The 26,302-nt window shown below is 40.2% G+C and overlaps 1 protein-coding gene across 3 annotated transcripts in view; it reads right to left on the bottom strand.

Annotated features, from left to right (window-relative positions):
• Positions 1–16,726, bottom strand: part of NFAT5 (nuclear factor of activated T cells 5) — a 119,050-nt gene extending 102,324 nt beyond the window's left edge. Inside the window, exons 1-2 of one of the 3 annotated variants that reach the window (XM_041769856.1) lie at positions 15,752–16,726; positions 13,931–13,984 (exon numbers count right to left, since the gene is read on the bottom strand). In XM_041769856.1, coding sequence (XP_041625790.1) covers positions 13,931–13,984; positions 15,752–16,667 — 970 coding nt within the window. In that variant the 5' untranslated portion in view covers positions 16,668–16,726. The remainder of the gene's footprint in view (positions 1–13,930; positions 13,985–15,751) is intronic. The other 2 variants (XM_041769854.1, XM_041769857.1) reach the window with 2 other exon arrangements.
• Positions 16,727–26,302: the final 9,576 nt, after the last annotated feature.

Raw genomic sequence — 26,302 nt, forward strand, 5'->3', positions numbered from 1 at the left:
TGAGCATCTGCCTTTGGTGCAGGTCGTGACCCCAGGGTCCTGGGATGGAGTCCCGCACCAGGTTCCTTGCAGGGGGCCTGCTTCTCCCTCTGCCTATGTCTCTGCCTCTCTCATGAATAAATAAATACAATTTTTAAAAAAAGAAAAAAATGGGATCCCTGGGTGGCGCAGCGGTTTAGCGCCTGCCTTTGGCCCAGGGCGTGATCCTGGAGACCCAGGATCGAATCCCATGTCGGGCTCCCAGTGCATGGAGCCTGCTTCTCCCTCTGCCTGTGTCTCTGCCTCTCTCTCTCTGTGTGACTATCATAAATAAATAAAAATTAAAAAAGAAAAAATCTGTACACATAAAAATTTGTACACAATGTTCATAGCTTATTATTATTATTCATAATAGCTAAAAAAAAAAACCCCACATGTCCATGAACAAATGAATGGATGAAGAGTCAAAAATAGGGGCACCTATATACCTCAGTGGTTGAGCATCTGCCTTTGGCTCAGGTCATGATCCCGGGTCCTGGGATCAAGTCCCACAACAGGGTCCCTGGAGGGAGCCCGCTTCTCCCTCTGCCTATGTCTCTGTCTATCTCTCTCGTGAATAAATAAAATCTTAAAAAAAAAAAAAAAGTCAAAAATATTCTTCCTAAAAAGGAATGAATTACTAATAGAAGCTATAAAATGGAGGAACCTTGAAAACATTATGCTAAGTGACACAAAGAAGTCACCAAAGACCATATATGATTTCTTTTATATGAAATGTCTAGAATAGGCAAATCCAGAGACAAAAAGTAGAAGAGGGCTGCTTTTAGGGTAGGTTGAACTGAGGAGTGACTGGCTAAGTAAATAAAGGGTTTCTTTTCAAAAGGGTAAAAATGTTCCAGAATTATATACTGGTGCTGGTTGCACAATATCTTGAATGCACTAAAATCACTGAATTATATACACTTTAAAATGGTTAAAGTAACAAATTATCTCAATTTTTTTAAAAAAAGATAATCAGGAGCCAGGTCTTTAAGAATTTTGTTATCTTTATTAAAGGATTTTAAAGCAAGCAATATGATTAAATTTATATATTTAAATTCTGTACCACACTGTGCTATGAATACCTAAACCTTAGTATATAAATTTAGCAACATCTGATTTGGGTGTTCAGAAGCTTATGCTAATAAACTCCTGGTTCCTTGTTACATTTTGGGTAAATATGTTTGTCAAGTAATTTATTTATAGATATGAATTTTTACTTTAACAAATACTTATATAGTGCTTACCGTGTGCCAAGTACTATTCCAAGTACTTTAGATATAACTCATCTAATCTTCATAATAAATCTATGAATCTATTTTCCCCAATTTATAGAACTCAGTCACAGAAAGGTTAAGTAACTTGCCTAAAATCACACAGCTATTAAGTAATGCATGCTTCTGAAATTGGGTTTTTATTAACAAGACTGATAAATATGTAGAACTCTGATTTTTCTAATCATTATCTTTACCATTTTTAAAATCCCAAGAAAAGCACTTCTTCATATGCAACTTCAACTCTTCTGTTCATTTGTTCTCAATTAAGTATGTACTGAATTTTTTTCTGGGCAGAATTTTTCGTATTGATTCTATCCATTCTTATTAAGTTCATTGAAAAATGTTTTCAAGAAAGCTATTTTTTAGTTTTTACTTAGTTTTACTTTTATACTATAAAAGTGCCATTTGTGTTTACTATAATAGATTAGTAAGTCAGCTAACCAGTGACATTCTGTTCTTCAACTACTTCATTACCCAGTTTAAAAACAAAAAAGCGGATTGCCCGGGTGGCTGAGTGGTTTAGTGCCACCTTTGGCCCAGGGTATGATCCTGGAGACCCAGCATCGAGTCCCACGTTGGGCTCCCTGCATGGAGCCTGCTTCTCCCCCTGCCTGTGTCTCTGCCCCTCTCTCTCTCTCTCTGTCTCTCATGAATAAATAAATATTTAAAAACAAAAAAGCAAATGAGCTTATTAAAGGAATTAAGTAGGGGCACCTGGGTTGCTCAGTGGTTGAGCATCTCGCCTTTGGCTCAGGTCATGATTCCGGGGTCCTGGGATTGAGTCCCATATCGGGCTCCCAGTAGGAAGGCTGTTTCTTCCTTTGCCTATATCTCTGCCTCTCTATTCCTCTCATGAATAAATAAATAAAATCTTTATAAAAAAAATAAAGGAGGGATCCCTGGGTGGCGCAGCGGTTTGGCGCCTGCCTTTGGCCCAGGGCGCGATCTTGGAGACCCGGAATCGAATCCCACATCGGGCTCCCGGTGCATGGAGCCTGCTTCTCCCTCTGCCTATGTCTCTGCCTCTCTCTCTCTCTGTGACTATCATAAAAAAAAAAAAAATTTAAAAAAAAAATAAATAAATAAATAAAAATAAAATAAAGGAATTAGTCATTTTATCCAAAGCATCTGTTATTCAGGTAAAAATAAACTAAGAAGGGGGATCCCTGGGTGGCTCAGCAGTTTAGCACCTGCCTTTGGCCCAGGGTGCGATCCTGGAGTCCCAGGATCGAGTCCCACATCGGGCTCTTAGCATGGAGCCTGCTTCTCCCTCATCTTGTGTCTCTGTCTCTGTCTCTCTGTCTCTCTCTCTATCATGAATAAATAAATAAACAAATCTTTAAAAAATAAAAATAAACTAAGAAAATGAAATGTTATTCAAAAATAATTATAAAATTCAAGCTCTATGTTTGTATTTTCCCTTCATTTACTCTAGCCTAATACTCTAAAGAATATGATTTAACAGTTTAAAAAAAAGTTGGAGTTCAAAATACAATTTTAAAAAAACAAGTAAATTTTTAATTTATAGTATTTCTAAAATCCTTATAACTGGGGATCCCTGGGTGGTGCAGCGGTTTGGCGCCTGCCTTTGGCCCAGGACGCGGTCCTGGAGACCCGGGATCGAATCCCACGTCGGGCTCCCGATGCATGGAGCCTGCTTCTCCCTCTGCCTGTGTCTCTGCCTCTCTCTCTCTCTCTCTCTCTGTGACTATCATAAAAAAATAAAAAAATAAAAAAATCTAAAAAAATCTAAAAAAAAAAAAACCTTATAACTGCTTATCACCTAGTTGCTTATAAACTGAATGATTATACTTGTGAACATTAATTTATTATCGTTAATTCCATTTTACAGTGATATTTTTTCAAGTAAAATCTTCATTTCAGACTGAAAACCCAACAAGTTGGTATTTAAAACTGGAAAAAAAGAGATAGTACACGATCTTTAAGACTTCTAATTACAACTTCAGTGTGAAGAATAGCTACTTGTTAGCTTAAACCTATGTTTGGGTGCTTCATTGCTGTTATACACTTTTAAACACAAGGCATTTTAGCAACTTACTTAAACAATTGTAATGAAAACTTTAATTCAAACAAATATTTAAGGTTGTATAATGAGGCCCCCTTCAACATAGATTTAATTGTTCCATTATGTTGCCAACAAAAATATTTTAATGTATAAGGTCCAAACTAGCAGTATGGTACATAATATAAATGATTACTGGGCAGACTTAAATTTTATTCAAAATTAGTACTTACAACATAGTTAAGAACAAGATAGTACTCACTTACATGTGACAGAAAGCTCATATTCTGTTTTGACCTATGCACTTAACCTATAATCAGAGAAAATAAAGTACACACCCCCTATGTACTTCAACTGTATAACCCTCTCAAGACTTAAACTACTTTTTACAAAGAAATTTTGAAGTTCTAAACTTCAATTTACAATTGTCAAGTACAGAGGCAAACTATATGCTCTGGTACAACGTGCACAAAAGTATTTTCCTATTAGCAAATAAAAGTTAAAAGTCAACCATATTAATTTCATTCTCTAATCTAAATTAAATTGTGAAACTCTTTAAAACACAGTTATTATTGTTTATTCACATATAATCTCTTCTACTGAGCTATAAACTATGGGTGTCCAGGATCCACATGTAAATTCATTTTGAGTTAATGAATAAATATAAATATTATGACTAAGCAACCTATACTTACATATAAACATGAAAAGTCGTCCCTAGAAAACTACACTTGGCTACATTATAGAATATAGGAATGTATATATAAAAAGTCTCCTATTACTTGTATGACCTTTAAAAAAATAATTTTGTTTTAGAATGTTATGGTGGTTGAACAAACAAAAGCTAAAGAAAAAAGGGTATATAACGTATAAATCCATGTATACGAAATTCTTAAAAAGACAAAACTCATCCATTATAAAGACAAACAAGAGGAGTAGTTGCCTGAGGGGCTGCAGTGGGCGAACTGCCAAGAGAGCAAGAGGTAGCTTGACAGGGTGACTGAAATGTTCTGTATTGGGATCCCTGGGTGGCGCAGTAGTTTGGCGCCTGCCTTTGGCCCAGGGCGCGATCCTGGAGACCCGGGATCGAATCCCACATCGAGCTCCCGGTGCATGGAGCCTGCTTCTCCCTCTGCCTGTGTCTCTGCCTCTCTCTCTCTCTGTGACTATCATAAATTTAAAAAAAAAAAAAAAAAAAAAAGAAATGTTCTGTATTATTATCTGTGATTATACAAATGTATACACTTGTTAAATATTCATGGAATACTCAAAATTGGTGAACCTCTGTACCTCTATTTAAAGATGGCTTGTTATTTTTAAAAAAGAAGGGAAAGAAGGGATACAAATAGTAACCGTAAAACTAACAAGCAAAATGTACAAAGTACCATGAGAAAATGGAGAGAAGAGTAAAAGACTTTTTTCAAAAAGGACAGTAAAAAATAAAATAAAAAAAATAAAAAGAGACAGTACAAAGAACCAAAGTAAATTAATAGAGCCTTACACAAAATATCACTACTCATACATTTTATAGTTTGGTCCTCTTTGTGTCAGTTGTTCTTCCTCTTAACTCTTAGGTAAGCAAAACTGCTATTAATGCCTCTACTGAAGAAAAGGAATGCTTGTATGATTTTCCACAGGGTCTCAAAACCAAACTAGAATTAAAATCCGTATTTTCTAATGCCTAACACAGAATTTTCAGGAAGTTCATGAACAATGACCCATCATAGCAAGCACAGGACTCTTGAGGCTCTATTACTACTGTTTTTTCTGTTACTCATCTCCATTCAAATTTAGTTAGGTTCTGAAATATTTCAGCAGAAAAAAGAAATATTTCAGCAGAAAGAAGGTGCAACGATTCCATGCTTCCATAAAACTACTGCCAAAGAAATTACGAGTCACACGGCATCCTCTATTTCTCAAGTAATTCTCCTTAAGTGATGCTCTACTTACCCTTTCCCTACTTCTCACTTCTGAGTACCATCATCTGTCAAAACAGGGGTGGTTTGGCCTTAACACTCCCAAAACCAGGCAATGATTTGCTAGTTTTGAGCGTTAAAGTATTCCCTCAAAGGGTCATCATTAAAGTCTTCACTGATTTTTATGTGTGGCTTATAGAAATTTCTCTCTTACTCTATGGAAGCTGTTTAGCTGAAGAATCCTACACAAAGCACTCTTTTTACACCATCCGAACAGTGGTGTAATTTTAGTAGGGACCAAAGTGTAAATACCAATTATCAAATGTTTATACTAAAGAGAGTCAGGATAAGTAAAATAGTAAAGTTTCAAATTCCACCCTTCTGGATTAGCTATGCGACCTTGGGAAAATCAGTGAATCCTTCTGTACCTCAGTTTGCTCATTTATGAAATACAGATACTGATACTATCTCATAAAATTTTTCTGAGGACTGTGAAAAATATCTGTAAAATTCTGGCACACATAAATCGCTCAAAAATGTTTTCAGGGAAGCCCAGGTGGCTCAGTGGTTTAGCGCCACCTTCAGCCCAGGGCGTGATCCTGGAGACCCGGGATCAAGTCCCACGTCTGGCTCCCTCAATGGAGCCTGCTTCTCCCTCTGCCTGTGTCTCTGCCTCTCTCTCTGTGTCTCTCATGAATAAATAAATAAAATTCAAAAAAATGTTTTCAATTACTACTAGCACCGAACGTATTATTTTTTCTTTATCAACACTGTTTCTTTTAACATGTCCCACAAATATTACTGTAAGTAGATTTCTTAAAACTAAAACACCACACTTAACTAAATTTATAAAGATAAGAGAATCAACAACTTAGGTCACTCTTAGAAACTTTTCTGTTCTTGTCTGACCTTCAATACACCCCCCTAAAAAACAACCAATACCAAATTTACTAAAAGACTAACATTTCTGAATGGGAAAGACATAGATGAACATTTATGGCTGGCCAACAGTAATTATCATCACCTATTTGTCAAATAAATATTAAAAAGAAAAGAGAGGGATGCCCAGATGGCTCAGTGGTTGAGTGCCTGCCTTTGGCTCAGGGCATGATCTTGGAGTCCCAGAATCGAGTCCTGCATCGGGCTCCCAGTGTGGAGCCAGCTTCTCTCTCTGCCTAGGTCTCTGCCTCTCTCTCTCTCTCTCTCCCCCCCGTCTCTGATGAATAAATAAAATAAATAAAAAGAGAAAAAAATTTATATTTCAATAGTTATTAAGAATAAGTAAAAATAGGGATCCCTGGGTGGCGCAGCGGTTTGGCGCCTGCCTTTGGCCCAGGGCGCGATCCTGGAGACCCGGGATCGAATCCCACGTCGGGCTCCCGGTGCATGGAGCCTGCTTCTCCCTCTGCCTGTGTCTCTACCTCTCTTTCTCTCTGTGTATCTCTGAAGAATAAATAAATAAAATCTTTAAAAAAAAAAAAAAGAATAAGTAAAAATAACTAAAAATTTCCACACAGCACATCTTTAGTTCAAATCATCAAAAATACAGATCATTAAAAAAAAAATACAGATCATTAAAAAAAAAATACAGATCATTTATCACAACACCTGGTTTTATTTATATTTGGAAGCTAAAATCATTATCTGTAGTTTGTCCATAAAGAAAATTTCTACCTTTTCACTTAGGGACATGTTTGTAATTAGTGTATTATATACTTTGTTATTTTAACCTTAATTTTTATTAAGACAATAGCAAATTAAAGACACATAAATCTCTTCTATGGAATTTCAAATAAAATCCTTGCAATAAGACAATAACATAAGTTAACAAGCAACATTTCTATTGGAGAATGTCTTATACCTTAGGACTAACAGGACCGCCTTCTCTCACTACACAAACAGGTCCAAATGATGTCTCAGAGTAATTTGATCTTCTATTTTTCTCTAATTACCTATTATTCTTTGTGAACAATATAACAGGTCAATTTTTTCTAATAAAAAGTAGCCACTTTTAAAATATATATTATTAATTATATGTATTTATATATATTATTAATTACAGTAAGATGTTTTTCTGTACTATTACTTTCAAGTTTTAGGGGACTCCTGGAATAATTATGGTACAGTCAAGAGTGTGTTAAGAGCAGCCAAGAACCATCTGATTAAATATGAATTTCTATCCTCTTACTGTAATAAGCAACAGAATGCTAATACTGATGAATATAACAAAAACATAGTTTAGAAAGAGACACAAAAACAAATGGTAGGAAATCAGAGAGAGATGGATTCTAGTACCAAGAAGTGAATATGAACTCAGTATGTATGACTTTTATAATGTTTGAACTTCACTTCCATAATTATTCCCATAATGATATTTTTAGTTTACTAGATAAAGATCTATAGAGATTAATAGACACTAAACAATTGGGATCCCTGGGTGGCTCAGTGGTTTAGAGCCTGCCTTTGGCCCAGGGCGCAATCCTGGAGTCCCGGGATCGAGTCCCGCGTCGGGCTTCCCTGCATGGAGTCCCTCTGTGTCTCTGCCTCTCTCTCTCTCTTTCATGAATAAATAAATAAATTAAATAAATCTTTAAAACGAAATTGACACTAAACAAGAAAAGAATCCAACAGATTATTTTTAACGTTAAATATTTTCAAAAAATCCTTTCCATCAAGATAACTATTCACACATTTCATCATTTAAGAGTTAATAGTTTAACTACCTTACTAACATCAGCCCTAGGAAGAGAAATAAATCAGGCTTAATGGCAGTTCAGAAATACACCAGAAAGTCAGGAAAATACTGCTACTCTGTTAGGATTTTCATTTTGTAAACTATAAAGTATAATTATGCAATAGTAACATATCAAATAGTTTGACAGCAATAAGAAAAAAAAAAGTAGTTTATTGTCCCTAAGTCATTGTATTACTTCATACTTTCTTTTAAAAACCTTCCAGTTTGAAATATTTAATTCATATTAAGACTACCTCACATTGGTAGTTAGCTCTTATTTAACCAATTTGGTCCATCATGTAATCTCTTAACTTTTGCTTTTAAAACATTTTAAAATTTAAAAGATTTTATTTATTTATTCATGAGAGAGACAGAGAGAGAGAGGCAGAGGGAGAAGCAGGCTCCATGAAGGGAGCCCAACGTGGGACTCGATCCTGGGTCCCCAGGATCATGCCCTGGGCTGAAGGCAGATGCTCAACCGCTGAGCCACTGGGGCATCCCCATTTTAAAATTTAATCCATGGTTTTTATTACTCTATTTTTTCCAATTTATGTTTTTTTTCCTGTTTTACCTGATTTTCTACATTCGTATATCTACATTTTCAGAATGCCCTCTTACTTGTATTCATTTACTTTTAGTTTAATTTTTATCAGTTTTCAAAAAAAATTTTTTATCAGTTTTCTACATGGAAAACCATACATGCCAAAATCAACATTTTTCAATGCAGAAAATATAAGAAACAACAACTTTTCCTCCATATTTGAATTTTTCCTCTAGGCACTCCAAAGATTCCTAGCCTTCAAGTTTTTTGAACAAACTAGCCATAAACAATTTTATTTTTTTTAATCTATATAAAATATCTTCTTTAAAGAAGGCAGGGAAAATGCAAAAAAAGAATCAGGGACGCCTGGGAGGCTCAGCGGTTGAGCGTCTGCTTTTGGCCCAGGGCATGATCCTGGAGTCCCAGGATCGAGTCCCACGTCCAGCTCCCTGCGTGGAGCCTGCTTCTCCCTCTGCCTGTGTCTCTGCCTCTCTATCTCTCATGAATAAATAAATAGAATCTTTAAAAAAAAAAAAAAAAGAATCAAAAGTAAAATCTTATAGTATATACATCTGTACAGGACTTTTTCTATGTGAGTTATTTTTAGCATAATTCCAACAGTATCTCTTTTATTTACTTATTTCATTAAGAGTTTCACGTGTAATTATGGGGTCATCAGAAACATTATTTTATGGCTATGTATTACTGCATTAAACACCTTGACCCTGGGATCCCTTGGTGGCTCAGTGGTTTAGGGCCTGCCTTTGGCCCAGGGCGTGATCCTGGAGATCTGGGATCGAGTCCCACATCAGGCTCCCTGCATGGAGCCTGCTTCTCCCTCTGCCTGCGTCTCTGCCTCTCTTTCTCTCTGAGTTTCTCATGAATAAATAAGTAAAATCTTAAAAAAAAAAAAAAAAAATACCTTAACCCTTTTTCCATTGTCAGGCAATCACCATGATAAATAAAAAGGTGGTAGCAGAACTACATATGGTGACAGATGTCAATTAGACTTATTGTGGTGGTCACTTTCCAATATACACATATAATGAATCATTATACTCTGAAACTGTAATGTTTTACGTCAACTATGCCGCAATTAAAAAAATGAATTTGCTATTTTTTAATAATATATATACATATACACATACATTTACATATGTGTGTGTGTGTGTGTATATATATATATATATATATATATATATATATATATATATATATAGTAACAGGAAGAACCAGATTGATATGTAGGAAAAAAGCAAATTTAATTGAATGGTAAAGAGATTTTGAATCTACTTTTAATTTTTTTTAAGATTTTACTTATTTGAGAGAGTGACAACAAGAGAGATCACAGATGGGGACGGAGAGGGAGAGAGAAAGGGAGAAGCAGACTCTCCGCTCTGCAGAGCGACTGATGCAGGGCTGGATCCCAGAATTGAGAGATTATGACCTAAGCCAAAGGCAGATGCTTAAAAGACTGAGCCACCCAGGTATCCCTTGAATCTATTTTTAAAGGTCAATAACACTAAACTGCAAGTTTTCCAACCTGGTTTTCCTAAGAGAGAATTTAAAATTGGAAAAAATATATTCTATAAAAATTTGACAAATTATAGGATAGTAATTAAATTGTCCTCACTCAGGGTTGGATTTACTAGTAAATGGAAATCTAGACTACTGACAGAAAGTATGCATATATATGATTAGAAAATACTTACATAACACAGGAAGTCCGTATAGTATAATAGTTAGGAACAGAGACTACAGTGAGAATACTGGTGTTGAAATCTCGGCTACAATTTACCAGCTGTGTGACTCTGGGTGAGTTACTGAACCTTCTCATGCCTTAGCACCCTCATCTGTAAAACTGGATAATAATAACCATCTTGAAGAGTTAAGAGAATTCATTGAGTTCATATTTATAAAGTTCTTGACACACAGTAAATGCCAAGTAAGTGGTTGTTGTTTAGAATTATTAATTTAGCTAATATTTATTGAGCACTATGCGCTAGGTTAAATGCTTACACATGAATTTGCCTTAAATACTCTTCACAGCAACCCATGATGAAGATAGTATGATTGCCTCCATTTAAAGATGAGAAAATTGAAGCACAAAAGATTAAGTGAGTAAGCCAAGGTCAAGCACAAATGCTGAAACAAGGATTTGAACCCAAGTTTGATGTATGACCTACAATTTTAACACAGATTACAAGGTACATTATAACTAGAAGCAGTAGCCTCCAGCAGAAGTGTATCTTAAAAAGAGGGCAGGAAGAGGAGACTACTGAAATAAATCAGAATATGTATTTCCTGGATTAAATGCTGTATGTATATATATATATATATATATATATATATATATATATATATATATATATTTAGATTTTATTTAGTTATTTGAGAGAGAGTGCACATGAGCATGGGGGGAAGGAAAGATGGAGAAGGAGAATTAGACTCCCTGCTGAGCAGAACCTGACATGTGGCTCGGTCCCAGGACCCTGAGATTGTGACCCGAGCAGAAAGCAGACACTTAACTGACTGAGCCACCCAGGCACCTCTAAATTACGGTATTTTTTTTTTTAAGATTTTATTTATTTATTCATGAGAGACACAGAGAGGCAGAGACACAGGCAGAGGAAGAAGCAGTTTCCCTACAGAGAGCCTGATGCAAGACTCTATCTCAGGACCCCAGGATCACGACCGGAGCCAAAGGCAGATGCTCAATCATGAGCCACTCAGGTTCCTGGGATCCTGCATGGGGATCCCTGCGGGGAGAATGCTTCTCTCTCTGCCTGTGTCTCTGCCTCTCTCTCAGTGTCTCTTATGAATAAGTAAATAATATCTTTTTAAAAAAAGTAATAAAGAAGTATCACTACAATATAAAAGTATGTATATATGAAATGACTTGATGTCTGATATTTGTTTTAAAATAATACAGCATGGGGCACCTGGGTGGCTCAGTCAGTTAAGCCTCTGCTTAGGCTCAGGTCATGATCCCATGGTCCTGGGATCTAGCCCCATGGGCTCCCTGCTCAGTGGGGAGTCTGCATCTCCCTCTCCCTCTGTGTGCCCACTCACACTCTCTCTCTTAAATATATAAATAAATAAATCTTAAAAAAAAAAAATACTGCTTGGGGAAAGGGAGAGGATAAAAGAAACAAGATTAGGCATGCACTGAGAATTGTTAAAAACTTGGTGATAGGCATATGAGGGCTCATTATTTCATTCTCTACTATTGTATGTTCTTTAAAATGTCCATAATAAAAGATTCAAACAGAAGTAGATTGCATATATTAAATACTTTCATTACATAAACTTTCTTATGACTCTCTGTATCAAAGACAGAAAATGATAGTTGATATCGATACATTTTACAACATATATAACCAATGAAAGGATGGTATCACTTCAAAAAAATTATCTTCTCATCCAAAATAAAAATTTAATAATTAAAGTATTGAAGCACATACATGTAAATAAACATATTAAATGGCTGTCTGCATTTCCCCTGACTTGTTAAAAATATTTCCAGAAATAATTAACACTTTTTTCCCCCATATCTTTCTCCTCCCTGATAATCTCTACGATTATGATACTCTCTGGTCTGCTGCCCAGAAAATGGATGGCTTTGTAGAGACAAATATAAATCTACAGCACAGTCACAAATGGAACAATATGAATAAAAAACGGAAATCTGCTTCACCAAGAAACATAAAATTTCTTGCCTCAAATTGTAGTTGATTTTTATACTAATATCTGTCAATGGGCTTCTGATAAGTATAAATACAATTAATAGTTAGAAAACATTTTATATGTTCTATATTATAGTTAAAACAAGTTAGCTGATAACTAAAGGAAAAGACCAACATTTATTAAGCCAGACACTACACTAGGCATTTTCATACATATTACCTCACTAAATTTAAGAAATTATATACATTTTTATAGAAAGAATATTAAAGTTTAGAGAGGTGAAATCACCTGCCCAAGGCCACAGAGTTTATTAATAACTAAATTACTATTCAAACTCAAGCTCAATTACAAAACCAACTCTTCCCCAGCACTATGTCAGACTACCATATGGAAGGCAAGCATCTAAAATCAAACTTAAATATTTAGAGCTGGGATCCTTGGGTGGCGCAGCGGTTTGGCGCCTGCCTTTGGCCCAGGGCGCGATCCTGGAGAACCGGGATTGAATCCCACGTCAGGCTCCCGGTGCATGGAGCCTGCTTCTCCCTCTGCCTGTGTCTCTGCCTCTCTCTCTCTCTCTGTGTGTGACTATCATAAATAAATAAAAATTTAAAAAAAAAAATAAATAAATAAATATTTAGAGCTTTTTTTAAGTGGACCACAAAATGTTTAAGTTACTGGTTACATATATATTTTACAGTGACAGCTTGGCTTTGGATATAGAATTCCAGCTAAAACACAAAAAGCATTATTTCTGCTATCGTGTGACTTTTATTAATTTCAGCCTCAGGTTACTCATCTCTATAATGGGAAAATAAATATCCTTGCTGTCCAACTGCAGGATTACAAAATTCAAAGAGGATATATGTAAAACCACCTCAAAAACCTCAAAGCACAGGGACACCCCCACCCCACCCCACCCCACCCCGGCTGGCTCAGTCAGAAAAGCATGCAACTCTTGATCCAAGGAGTGGTGAGTCTGAACCCCACACTGGGTGTAGAGATTACTTAAAAAATAAATAAATAAACTAAAAAAATTTATTTAAAAAGCCCTATGAAAATACAAAAAAAGGTATTTTTTGTCTTAAAATGCTAAAAACAACAGTTTTCCCATTTTTTCAATATAACGTTTTCTAAAGTAATTATGAGCTGTTTAAATTCTACACCTTCTATTAACATTTCCAGAACTTTCTCAAACTCTTTTTTTCTAAGCATAGTTCAGGCATCATCTCTGTCACTTGGCTTTTCTTATCCTTAAAAATAATTCAACAATAATAACATCGCTTTTGTAATAAATAATTAACATGCTGTTTTGAAATGCTCAATATATAAAAATTCTAAATTCTGAATTTTCAAACTAAGTATGTGTTTGGTGTCACTCTTTCAGTTGTATTCATGATCATAATGTTTGAGCCTTTTCATATTCAGTTTATAAAAAGCTAGAATTAAGATCTGGAATTCCAAAGTAGAACACCCAACACATAATTTTTAATGATTTTGTGGGGGGGGGGGGGGTTTCAAAGCTTCTCAAAGCAGATACAATAAGCTAACAAGCACATCAAACACAGCAACAAAATCCACTGAAACATTCAGCTGCTCTAAAAGAAGGATCAGGCTCTTTAGGAGAAAATTACATTGTATGAGTTTGCAAAGTTTCACACTTTCTCACTTAAACTCCATTTCAGAGAAAGCCTTTGCATACTCACACAATATGCTTTAAAATGGTACTTTGCTGACCTTCCAATAGTCCAGCTCTATGAAAATTCTGTGATGGGTGTAACTTCAGAGAATCTGAAAAACACAAAAAGCATTAAGTACTTTTTATGCTGAATGACTTGAAAAAGAAAAAAGGCAAGGGTAGCATACATCTCTTACATAACTGCCATGTATTTTTAAGAGCTAAAGCTCCTATCTGTGAATATACTCTCTAAAAGAAGGCTGAATTGCCTCTACATTGGTCTCTATGCTAAACTTAGATTTTTCATAAAGCATTTGTTTCATGGAAAATTATCTGATGATTACTGCACAAATGGTGTTAATGTCTTGCCTATTTTTAGCACCCAATTGTAATACCACTTTAGCCCTCTTCTAAGAATCATCGCTTGATAGCATCTTTTTCTTCTGACGCTCTAAACTACAATATTTCCAAACTACTTCAGGTACGCGGCCTGATAAACATCCTACGGGATTTGTGACTGCCAACTAAAGTCATCAGAGCAACAGACAATGGCCACGGTTACTAAGTAGGACTCTCTGTACAAACCCAATCGTCAGTCTGTAAAGTCCAGTACCTTCCAGGGTGAGCCATCTCACTCCGATTCACTTAAACAATTTACATTTACTGACGTGACGCTCAAGTAAGTACCCCTGGGGGGGGGGGGGGTGTAGAGTCAGCGGATGGATACATCACACCAAAACCGAAGAAATGCTGGATTTCTCAGGAAGGAGGTTCGCAACGGCACACATATATTTTTTTTAATATGGTGAAATGAATAGCTAATAACCCAGTTTTGTCTTTTGCCCCTCCCGGTGGTTTAAAAAAAAAAAAAAAAGTGGTGAAGAGTGCAGCGGGAGCATTTTGGTTTGGTGCCCCTTGCAACGGGGGAAACCTGTTCTAACACATTCTTGCGGTGCCCAGCATAGGAATTTAAACCCCGCAGAGATCGACTCGAGTGCTAATATCGTGGATCCCGGGAATCCCCTTTAGGCCTTCGCCGAAAGAGTTTATAGAAGATGTGAAATCGCCTGTTAAGGGTGCCCCATTCCTGCAGCCCTGGAACACGGCAACCAAAGAGAAAATTCTCAAAGGACAGCGTCAGTGCCCGAGCCGGTACCCCTGGGACAGGAGAGGAATAAAACTAGATCCAGAGAGAGAGCGAGCGAGCGAGCGAGCACCCCTATCTTTTGTAAAAGACAGAGGTGTAAGTCATGAGAAGGCCACAGAGGTAGGAAGGAAAAAAAAAAAAAAAAACAGAAAACAGAAAATTCGGGCCCTTTCCAGCAAGAAGATGACGAGGAAAGGGAGAACGCCTGGTCGAGGGGGGCCGTCCCAGCACCGGGAGGGAGTGGACTAGGCCGGAGCGAGCGGGGGGTAGGACGCCGCCGCGCAAACAACCCGGAGGGGGGGAAAATGGTGCCCCTGCCCTCGGAACCGCCTCGGGCCGCGCAGCGCGTGCGGGGGCAACTTTGCGGCGGCGGAGGGTCCCGCTGAGAGGGGCCGCGGCGCACCGCTCGGCCCAGGCCGGGGGGGCGGGGGGTCCCCGAGCGGGGGGGGGGGCCGGGCCGGCAGCTCCGACTGTGTGGCGGGGCCGGGGCCGGGGCCGGGGCCGGGCCCGCGGGCGGCGGGGGGGCTCGGAGCGGCGCGTGCCGCAGAGACCCGGGGCCGGCGGTCCGCGGGGGAGGGGCCGCCACTCCGCCACCGCCCGACCCCGCCGGCCTCTCCCCGCCCCCCCCGCAGGCCCCGAGCCGCGCGGGGCCCCCCCGCCCCCGACGGGGACCCCCCGGGCTCCGCGGGCCGCGCCTCCCCGCCCCCACGCCCCAGCCCCCAGCCTGACTCACCTCGCGAGTACAGGGACTTGGGCGATTCCAGGTCTAGGTCCGCGCTGAGCAAGGAGATGAAGTCCGAGGGCATCGCAGCTCGACCCAGCCCGGCCCGAGGGCAGCGGGAGGGCGGGGGAGCGGCGGTGGCGGCGGCACCTCCTCTCCGGGACCGCGGGCACCGATCCGGGGGCGGCGACGCGAGGGCGGCTGCGGCTGCCTCCTCCTCGAGGGCAGGGACTTCCACCGGGCCGAGGACCGAGGAAACGGCAGCGAGGCGGAGGGGAAAACTCCACGGGGGCTGGTTCCCGGCGAGCCAGGAGGGGGGTTCAGGGCGGGGACAGGGAGGGGGGGAGAGCCAACGGGTCCGTTTCGTGCTTCTCCTCAGCGAAAACTGACGGTCGCCGCCACCGCCGCCGCCGCTGACAGGAATCTGAGCCCCGCCCCCCGCGGGGCACTGCGCAGGCGCGGAGGGGGGCGCCCCGCAGCCTGGAAGAGCGAGGGCGGCCGCCGGAGGGCGGGGAGGCGCGCCACGGAACAGCATCAACAAGGGCTTCGCTTCCTGCCGCCGCGGCCGCGGCTGCTGTTTCCCAGCCGGGAAAGGGCCCCGCCAGCAGGGAGGGAGGCAGGGAGGTGTCCGCGCCTGGGGCCCCGGGGAGGGAAGAGGTATTTGCGCCGACCTGGTGGCGGCCGGCCCAGCGCCGAGCTGAGCGCCGGGGGAGGCGGCCCCCAGGGAGCCGCGAGGGCTGCGGGGAGAAGACGGGGGACCCCAGGGCCGGGCCGGGCCGGCGGGGCGCGCTGGCTCGGGGGCTCGCGGGGGGCGGAGTCGCGCGCCCGGGACGGCCTCCGGCCCCGCGCGGCTCTCCCAGGACGGCCTCCCCGAGTGGGCCGGAGGACGACCAAATTCGCTTCTTGATGAGGAAATGACAGACCGCATCTAAAATCCTCGAGTTATTGCTTGTTTTTAATTAAAGCACCTTCTCCGTCCTTCGCCCTCCCCCTTGTTTGCCTCCCCTCCCCCATCCTGTCGAGGCTGAAAATGCAAAACAAAACAAAAACACAACTTTCTGATTGTGCTGGGTGGCCGAGTTTCATCGGGGTAGGAGATAAGAGGCTATTTAAAAATTGGATGGTATGAATCCACCTGGCTGTTCTAGAGGAAAAACGAAAAAATTAAAAAAAAAAAAAGGCAAACCTAAACACCACTCTTCCAGACCAGTTTCATTTTTTTACCTTTGGATTAGGCAAGGATGGAGGAAAAACACATTTAATTGAGTTTTTGCTATTCTGTTCATGGGGCCAAAAGTTTCCGTTGCAAAAACTGAAAATCCTCACCTACACCGCAGACCGTTTCCTGACTCTAATAGACTTCTGAGAAAATTTTAATCAAGTTATTAAAATATCAATTGCAGGGTATGCATCTTGGGAAATAATTTTAATCTTGTGTGGAATACTGATGCCAGCAATCACTGGGCAACGCTTTAAAGTTATTAGATTTGGTTTTGGTTTTGTTATTTTATCTACAAAGATAGTTACAAATCATAAAAATTACTCTTTTGTGTGTTTGTGTGTGTGTGTTTGTGTGACATACATATATACACAATTTTTAGAGCCTTTTCCACAGGGATTTGGGTAGTTCATCTGGACTCCTGGAGATGGGGGAAAACTCTCAGCCAAAGGAGGGCCCAGTGCAGGTGTCTCTGGGGTGGGGCTCTTTGCAAAGCTTTACCTGCAGACCTAGAATTTAAACTTGTGTCATCAGTCTCCCTATCTTCCCATCTGAACATCTGATTCAGGTTGCCCAATTATCTTCATTGCATTCTGTGCAGTAATGAATCAACCCTGTGAACATTTTCTTCCTGTCAGAGGTAAGAAAGATTTTCAGAGCCACCCCAATATGGCAAAGCAGAACAGGAAACTACTGTCAAGTCTCCATTGCCACTGTCTGCTGTTGCAACAAGTCCCAAGGGAAGTCCCTTCATAAGTGGTAAGAACCCCATTCATTTGAGAGAGGAAGATTCAAACCCAAATTGCCCAACAGGCTAAGGCCTGGGCCAAAGCATTTGAATTGGAGCAAACACCTATTGGAGACCTCCCCCACTCCTCCATTAGTCAATAGAAGATGTGAGGAGAGGAAATTGTAATTTACTATGCAGAACCCCAATACTGAAGAGTTGGATATATCACTCTGAACATATCCCTTTTCCCCAGACCTATGCAATCATTCAACAAATTTGGGGTATAGGAAATCCCCAGTACTGTTCTGACCCTCATTAGCAAGTCAAGAATTGGCAAGGCCTCTTCCTTCCCCTTTCCCTCAACACTTTTCTGCCCTTTTCCCCCAGTATGAGTGCTTTGTTGTTTATGTTAATCAGATTTCCCCTGATTTGGTAAACGGAGTTAAGAGGGGGGGCCCCCCCAAGTGTGACTTGACCTAGACTGTGAATTCTCCTAGATGGATTCTTTGGGCTCAAATCCCCACCCCGCCCCCATCATTTGATTGCATCAACCAGTAATTATATCTCCTGGATATTTGAAAAGTCAGTGTCCTTCTCATTTCCTTTTACAAAAATGCATTTTTTGAAAAACTTTATTTTTTTTAAGATCTTATTTGTTTATTCATGAAAGACACAAAGAGAGAGGCAGACACATAGGCAGAGGGAGAAGCAGGCTTCCTGCTTCTGGGACCAGGACCCTGGGATCATGACGTGTGCTGAAGGCAGATCCTCAACCACTGAGCCACCGAGGCATCCCTGAAAAACTGTTTAGATGGATGGTTTTCATCTTTGCAACAGCAGAGACCTAGATTTCATATTATCCTTAAAATTGCAGTGACTAAAAACATAAATTCATTTGTAAACATGTTTGCTCTGCTCTAATCACAAAATATGATATAACCCGCATGATATTTGGGGTTACCAAAAATAACTATCTGATTATGTCTTTAGTAAATTATATGTTACCCCCAGTCCCAAGGATATTTCCCTCTGTAGTCATTAGTGTCTCTGTGCTTCCCCTTTTATTCAATGGTTGAAAGACCTCCTGTTATATTTCAAAAGCCACCCATCACCCAAGTATACACCTTCATAAAACTTCGTGCACAATAAAAGGTAAAGCTTTAAGCATGTAAAATTTGGAAATTTCCTCTCATTAAAAATTACAATAGGATTATGGGGCAAAACGTAAAGCAGATTTAGTAGTTTGTAGAATTCCTTTATATTGCTTCCCAATCATCATATCACATTCCCAAGTTACTTGATTAAAATTTCACAAGAACCCAGATTCAACTACAAGGTTGTATAGATTATGCAATAGAATGTCAGTTTTTATATTGGTGGTGAGTTCTTTAACCCCTCCTGGACCTGTTTAGGCACTTAGTGAATTGTGTTGCTGGATCTACTGTAAATGAAAGAGGTTCAAATATCAACCACTGAAAAGGAATTAAATAAACTCATACAGAACAGAGGAATGTGTTGTCACAAGATAATCTTTGTCATTGTAATACAATTAAGGCTGTTAAAATAATTTTGGTCACATGTATATTGTAAAGAACCTGCTAAACAAACACAAAATCTGAAAGGAAAATTTCCAGAGCAATTCAAGTCATGGAAAAAAAAGCTTAGACTGAAAATTTTCTTTGCTCCACCTTGGGAGCACTCCTTAATAATAATGGAGAATTGATAGGGGTGGGAAATGGCAATGACTACATTTGTGCTGAAATTGTAAACAAAGCCTTATTTGATTATGATTATGTGTCAGTTTTCACCCTTAGAACATGTTCTTGCAAATATTTCTGAAGGCGAAATTAGTTTTTTTAGTTTTGCCATTGGATTTAGAACATTCTCACTCCTTACATCTTTCACTGCTGAAATCTGATAATCAGGCATCTAATTCACTTTGAAGTACTTCTGTACTTTATGACTGGGTCTGAGTCAGAGATGTCATCTGAAATCTTACAGAGACCAGTTCAGTCTCTCAAGATCTAGAATAATTGCAAGTCCTGAGAGAACAATCATCTTGAACTGGGAGAACCTGGTGAACAGTGGCAAAAAGAGATAAATGCCAGAGAAAAATCAAAGGGTAGATGAGGTAGGAGAAATCTTAATGGGAAGATAGAAACCCCTGAGCCCATTAAACCAAGAAAGGAAAGAAAAAACTCGAGGTCATCCCAACAGTAAGCAGACTGGACTTATGCAAACTGCATTCAAGTCCTCATTCACATTGGCTTTGACACCATCACGTTTGCTAAGATACTCTTTCCACATCTAATCATAATATGAATAACCTAGTAGCCCCACCTCAGCTGTGATATTAGTTTGTCCAAGAGTATGAATGGTTTTTACAGGGGCGCCTAGGTAGCTCGGCTAAGCATCATCCAATCTGACTCTTGGTTTTGGCTTGGGTTGTGATCTAGGGTCATTGGATCCAGCCCTGTGTCAGGCTCTGTGCTCAGCAGGGAGTCTGCTTGAGGTCCTCTCTCTCCCTCTCTCTCTGCCCCTCACTCCGTGCTCTCACTCTCTTAAATAAGCAAATAAATCCTTTTTTAAAGATCTTATTTATTTAAGAAAGGGAGAGAGTAGGAGGAAGAGCAGAGAGAGACAAGCAGACTCCACACTGATGCAGGGCTCAGTCTTAGCACCCTAAAATCATGACCTGAGACAAAATCAAGAGTTGGAGCTTAACCAACTGAACCACCCCGGCACCCTGCAAGAGACTCTTGATGTCAGGGTTGTGAGTTTGAGCCCTAGTTGGGTGTAGAGATTACTAAAAAATAATATCTTAAAAAAATTATTTCAAAAACTACATAGGATGAAAGTCTTTAACCTTTGTAAGATTTCTGAGCAAAACAAAAACAAAATCCACAACCCAGAGAAGATGAAAAAGCATTCTATGTGAAGCAAATCCATTCTTCCCTCTTTCCACAAAAGGGCTCTAGAAACTACAGTAGGTGCAGGAAATACAAAGATTTTGCAAAGATGAATATAAGAAGCCAACTCTCAGCCTGATGTGGGAGATGACCTTTAAACAAACACACGCACCGTGACGGACGCTATGCTAGAGTTTTGTACAGGTACAAGAAATCAGTTATTTTTGCTTTATTAGTAAGCTGATAGAGGGGAAGAGGAAGGAATGCCATCTAACACACATCACTTTCTTCTCCGCCCACTATACCCCCACAGCTGATTTCTCTTCACTCCAACCACAATTTCCTACAGTGGTTAAGAGAGGCTAGACAGTTGCAGGGCAAAGTCCTGACATACAAATGTTTACATTGTGAAACATCACAGTTATTATGTGTTGATACAAATATTCCAAGAAATACCTGGGCTTCATTGGACTTTGTCAGTGGATAGTCAAAGAAACATTGAGTGTCTTTTTTTTTCAGCTTTGCTGAGGATAATGTCTAAATACTTAGGTTAAGGACGTAATGATAAAATAGTTGAATTGGTCATCCACAACTAAGCCCAGAACTGAAGGGCTAAGTAGAAGTTACTGGATAAACTAGACTGACTTTAGAAATAACATGTTCCACCTGAGAAGAATTTGTTTCAGCTGAATAAGGAAATGAGGACTGCTCCAAACATGGGAAGAGGCATGCAAGGGCTCTACCCACATCTGTTAGAACCTAATTATAAAACATGAGGCTTAGAAACAATATTCATTTATGTATTCATTCAGCTTCTCAACCCACAAAAATCCTGTTTATCTTTCAGAGTCCAGCTCAGATTTTACATCTGTGAATTCATCCTGAACCCTTCCAAGAGCATTTCATCCAAAATGTTGGTAGAAGGATCATAACAATGAATTCCAGTTCATGGATCTCTCTCTAATATATTATGAACACTAAGTTGTATAGTCTCTGACAAGGTCAAAAACACAAACAAACAAACAAACAAACAAACACATCCTTGCCTTAAATAACATAACTGACTTTGAGCACATTACTTTAGCACCCACACAGAATGAAACAAACTCTCTAATATGCCATTTGTTGATATCATACTAGGAATTTGACATCTGGTATGGAGATTAATAGAATGAAAGAAGAAACTAGAAAGTTAAGTAGAGGGGCTCCTGGGTGGCTCAGTGGTTGAGCCTTTGGCTCAGGTTGTGATCCCAGAGTCCTAGGATCCAGTCCTCCATCAGGGATCTTGCTTCTCTCCCTCTGCCTATGTCTCTGCCTCTCTCTCTGTGTCTCTCATGAATAAATAAATAAAATCTTTAAAGAAAAAAGACAAGGATAGGGGTGAGGGGCCACAAATAAGGATTTTATCCTTAAAATCCTTATCCTATAAGCACTGGGGAGCTATTGACGGTTTTTTAAAATTTTTTTTTAATTTTTATTTATTTATGATAGTCACACACACACAGAGAGAGAGAGAGAGAGAGAGGCAGAGACATAGGCAGAGGGAGAAGCAGGCTCCATGCACCGGGAGCCCGATGTGGGACTCGATCCCTGGTCTCCGGGATCACGCCCTGGGCCAAAGGCAGGCGTCAAACCGCTGTGCCACCCAGGGATCCCTATTGACGGTTTTGAAGGAGGGAGATGACCTGACCAGAGCTGTATTTTAAGAAAGTAACAGAGACAGCAGAGTGGAGAATAAATTGGCAGCTGAAAGCCTAGAAAGAGAGCCCATGAGCCTAGAAAAGAGAGGCCAATGAGGCCCTGAAGGGTCAAGGCTGAAAAGTTGTATGTGCAAGACATTGTGGAAGTAGAACCAAAAGAACTCAGAAATTGCTTAAATGTTGAGAGAGAGAAAAAAATATGAGAATACTCAAAAAAAAAAAAAAAAAAAGGAGATAGTGAGAGAAGTTTGAAACATCCGCCAACAGATTCTTCATTGTTGGAGTCCAACTGCTTAACGTGCTAAAAAAAAAAAAAAATGCTTAACAGAGAAGCAAACACTACTTAAATATGAAACACCCAAGAGACTTTATACTTTGTTACGTGGAGCAGCAAAAACTCTAACCAGAAAAGAAATTATCCTAGATTTAGTGTTTACCAGTAGGAAATCCAAGTAAACATAACATGCTGAAACTCAGGGAAAGAGTAAATTGATAAGAAACAAATCTACATGAGCAAGCGTTCATGGTATTCACTCCAAATATACTTGAGCATTAATATATAAGCCTTTAAATGCTTATTTTCATAGTAACTGCATATGGAAGAATTTCAGGAATCCTAAAGACCAACAATTCTTCCAAAAAAGAAAAAAAAAAAGGCTTGTAGAGTTAAAAAGCAGTCATAATATCTTTAAAGAGGATCAATTTGCAAACCTTCCATTCATGGAAGTCTTGGGTAATAACGGACCTGAGGTTTATTCTGTAAGGCCTGGACTGAGGACCAAAGCATTTAAAAACCAGGTACAAAATTGACAGAGGGAACTCTGAACTCATCCCTGACCATCTGAACTAGAATCACAAGGAACAAGTAGCTGGTCTGCCCATTATAGTTAGTTAGTTTATTTATTTAAGTAATGTCTACACCCAAAGTGGGGCTCAAACTCACCACTCCGAAAGCAAGAGCTGCATGTTCTCCCAGCTGATCCAGCCAAGCACCCCTGCCCTTTGCAGTTATTAAATCAGTACCTTCTTTGGGTGCAGGAGGAATATGATAAAGGGAAATTCAGAAAGAAACATTCAGCAAGAGAAAAACACGAGAAAAGAGCCTATGCAGAGCTGCTCTAGTCGGCTTCTGTCAAGAAACAAAGAGGAAAATGTAATCTGTATCACAGTTCATGAGCAGGTCATCCCAAGCCCCAAATCCAACTTGGTCTACAGGGCTGAGGGCCATCTCTGAATGTGATGCCCAGGGACGCCCCGGGTGGTGCAGCGGGTTAAGCATGTACCTTCAGCTCAGGTCATATCCCAGAATCTGGGTCCCTGCTCAGTGGGGAGTCTGCTTCTTCCTCTCCCTCTGCTTCTCCACCCTGCTCACGCTTTCTCACTCTTGCTCTCACTCTTGCTTTCTCTATCGAATAAATAAGTAAAATCTTTAAAAAATAAAAAATAAATAAATATGACACCCAGTAAATTCTTATTTCTTCTGGATAGATGGGGTATTTTCTCTACAGTATTTACATACCTTGCTGGTCAACAGCTACCAAAGGAGTATATAATCGTGTACATGATCCAAGGAAATCTCTGTTTTTCTCATGGACATTCCATCTACCTATTTATGTTGAATCAGAGGCTACTTGGTGAAGTAGGGAGTGAAGTGACCTGGAAACAGGAATCCTAAGTCCTAGATCTAGGCACTGAGGCAACTAGGATGTTCAATTCTGGAATGCTCAGCAGGTAGTCCTACTCTTCTTCTTCTTTTCTTTTTTTTTAAGATTCTTCCCTGGACACCTGAGTGGCTCAGTGGTTGAGTGTCTGCCTTCAGCTCAGGGCGTGATCCTGGAGACCCGGTATCGAGTCCCAAGTCAGGCTCCCTGCATGGAGCCTGCTTCTCCCTCTGCCTGTGTCTCTGCTTCTTTCTCTATGTCTCTCATGAATAAATAAATCTTAACAATAAAAAATAAATAAAAGATCCCACCCATTTATTTGACAGAGAGAGAAAGCACAAGCAGGGGGAGCAGCAGATAGAGGGAGACAGAGAATCAGGCTCCCCACTTAGCAGAGCCTGACTCAACTCAGAGCTCAATCTCAGGATATTGGGACCATGACCACAGCTGAAGGCAGACGCCTAACTGACCGAGCAACCCAGGTTACCCAGGTAGTCCTACCTGAAAACTGTGACTTTCCTTTAGGGAATAGTTCTTTCTTTCCCTCTGAACTTAATCCTGGGTGAGATAAGGCTTCCCCTTGTCACAAAGAGGATAAGAGCCTATGTGGAGTGGAGGGAGCAGAGGAGGCATTGCCAAAAGATGGAGAGAAAGAAAACCCAGAATCTAAAAAAAAATCATCTGAGTCTCTGGAGGAAGCCACCTGACTTCAATGATCTGAAATGATTTTTCTTTTTTTTCTTGTTTAAGAGGTTTGGGACTGGGGGGTCCTGGATGGCTCAGTCCATTAAGCACCTGCCTTTGGCTCAGGTCATGATCTCAGAGTCTTGGGATCAAGCCCGGCATTGAGCTTCCTGCTCAGTGGGGAGTGTGCTTCTCCTTCTCCCTCTACCCGCCACCCCCCCCTTGCTCATGCTCTCTCTCTCTCTTTCTCTCTAATAAATAAAATCTTAAAAAGAAAGAAAGAGGTTTGGGATTGGGTTTTCGGTTCCTTCAAAGTAAGAAAATCTAAACTTGATACAACCTGCCCAGGTTTATGGAACTTTCTTGAACCTTTGTCTCCTCTCTGTGAAATAAGTGGGTTAGATTATATATCAGGCAGGCATTGTATTCAGCTGCTAGCAACAAACACCAGTGGCTTAGAGGTTTCATTTTTCTCATACAGAAGCCTGGATTAGGCAATCCAGGCTAATCTCACAGTCCCACAATGCCATCAGGCACACAGGCTTTCAAGACAGCCCTCGTTCTCATACTTAGGAGATGTCACATCTAAGCATCCTGTTTGTATTTTAGGTTGAGAGGAAGAACAAAGGGAAAAGGGGTACCTGGGTGGCCCAGTCAGTTGGGCATCTGCCTTCTGCTCAGGTCATGATCTCAGGGTCCTGGGATTGAGCCCCAAGTCGGGCTTCCTGCTCAACGGGGGGTCTGCTTCTTCCTCTTCCTCTGTCCCTCCCCCTGCTTGTCCTCTCTCTGTCTCTCAAATAAATAAAATCTTTTAGAAGAAAAAGAAGGGAAGAAGAGGAAAGCACAAAAGGGTCAACTCTGGCTCCTGGAAGATCCTCACAAAGGCTTTTATTTACATGTCATTGACCAGGACTATGTCACATGGTCACTCCATCTGAAAGGCTGGGAAATGTGTGGGGGTTTTAATATGTGTACATTGATGCTCTGAACCCAACTGGGCATCAGTTGGAAAGGAACAAGGGGAGAAGAGATGTTGGGTAGACAATTACAGTATCTACTGCAGACTACATAATAGCAAAACGTAACTTCCCTCTCTGAAATTTTGTAATTCTAATCATTTTGTTTTACCTAATCCTTTCTTTTTTTTAAAGATTTTATTTATTTATTTATTTATTTATTTATGAGAGACACAGAGAGGGGCAGAGACACAGGCAGAGGGAGATGCAGGCTCCACACAGGGAGCCCAATGTGGGACTTGATCCCAGGTCTCCAGGATCATGCCTTGGGCCGAAGGCAGGTGCTAAACTGCTGAGCCACCCAGGCTGCCCCTACCTAATCCTTTCTTAATGGAAAAGAGCTAAATGTTTTCTGGAAAGGAAGCACATTTTTTAAATCTCCAATTTTAAAGAAGTGACATGACAATGAAGACATGAAATGACAATACGTACATATGAGATATCAGGTTATTAATCAAAAGCGCTTCACATTTACTATTTCGTCCCTGAAACTTTCTTAAACTTGCAAATTCCAATCTTCAGAAAGCCTCTTCTCACTAATCCCAACTATTCTTTAATGGAACTAAAGTTGCCTGTTTTTTCTTTCTCATTTCCAGTGCTTCTTGGATGATTTCATATCCTCATCTTTTCTCTCTCCAAGTAAA

Source organism: Vulpes lagopus, chromosome 10, assembly GCF_018345385.1.
Source record: "Vulpes lagopus strain Blue_001 chromosome 10, ASM1834538v1, whole genome shotgun sequence".
NCBI lineage: Eukaryota > Metazoa > Chordata > Mammalia > Carnivora > Canidae > Vulpes > Vulpes lagopus.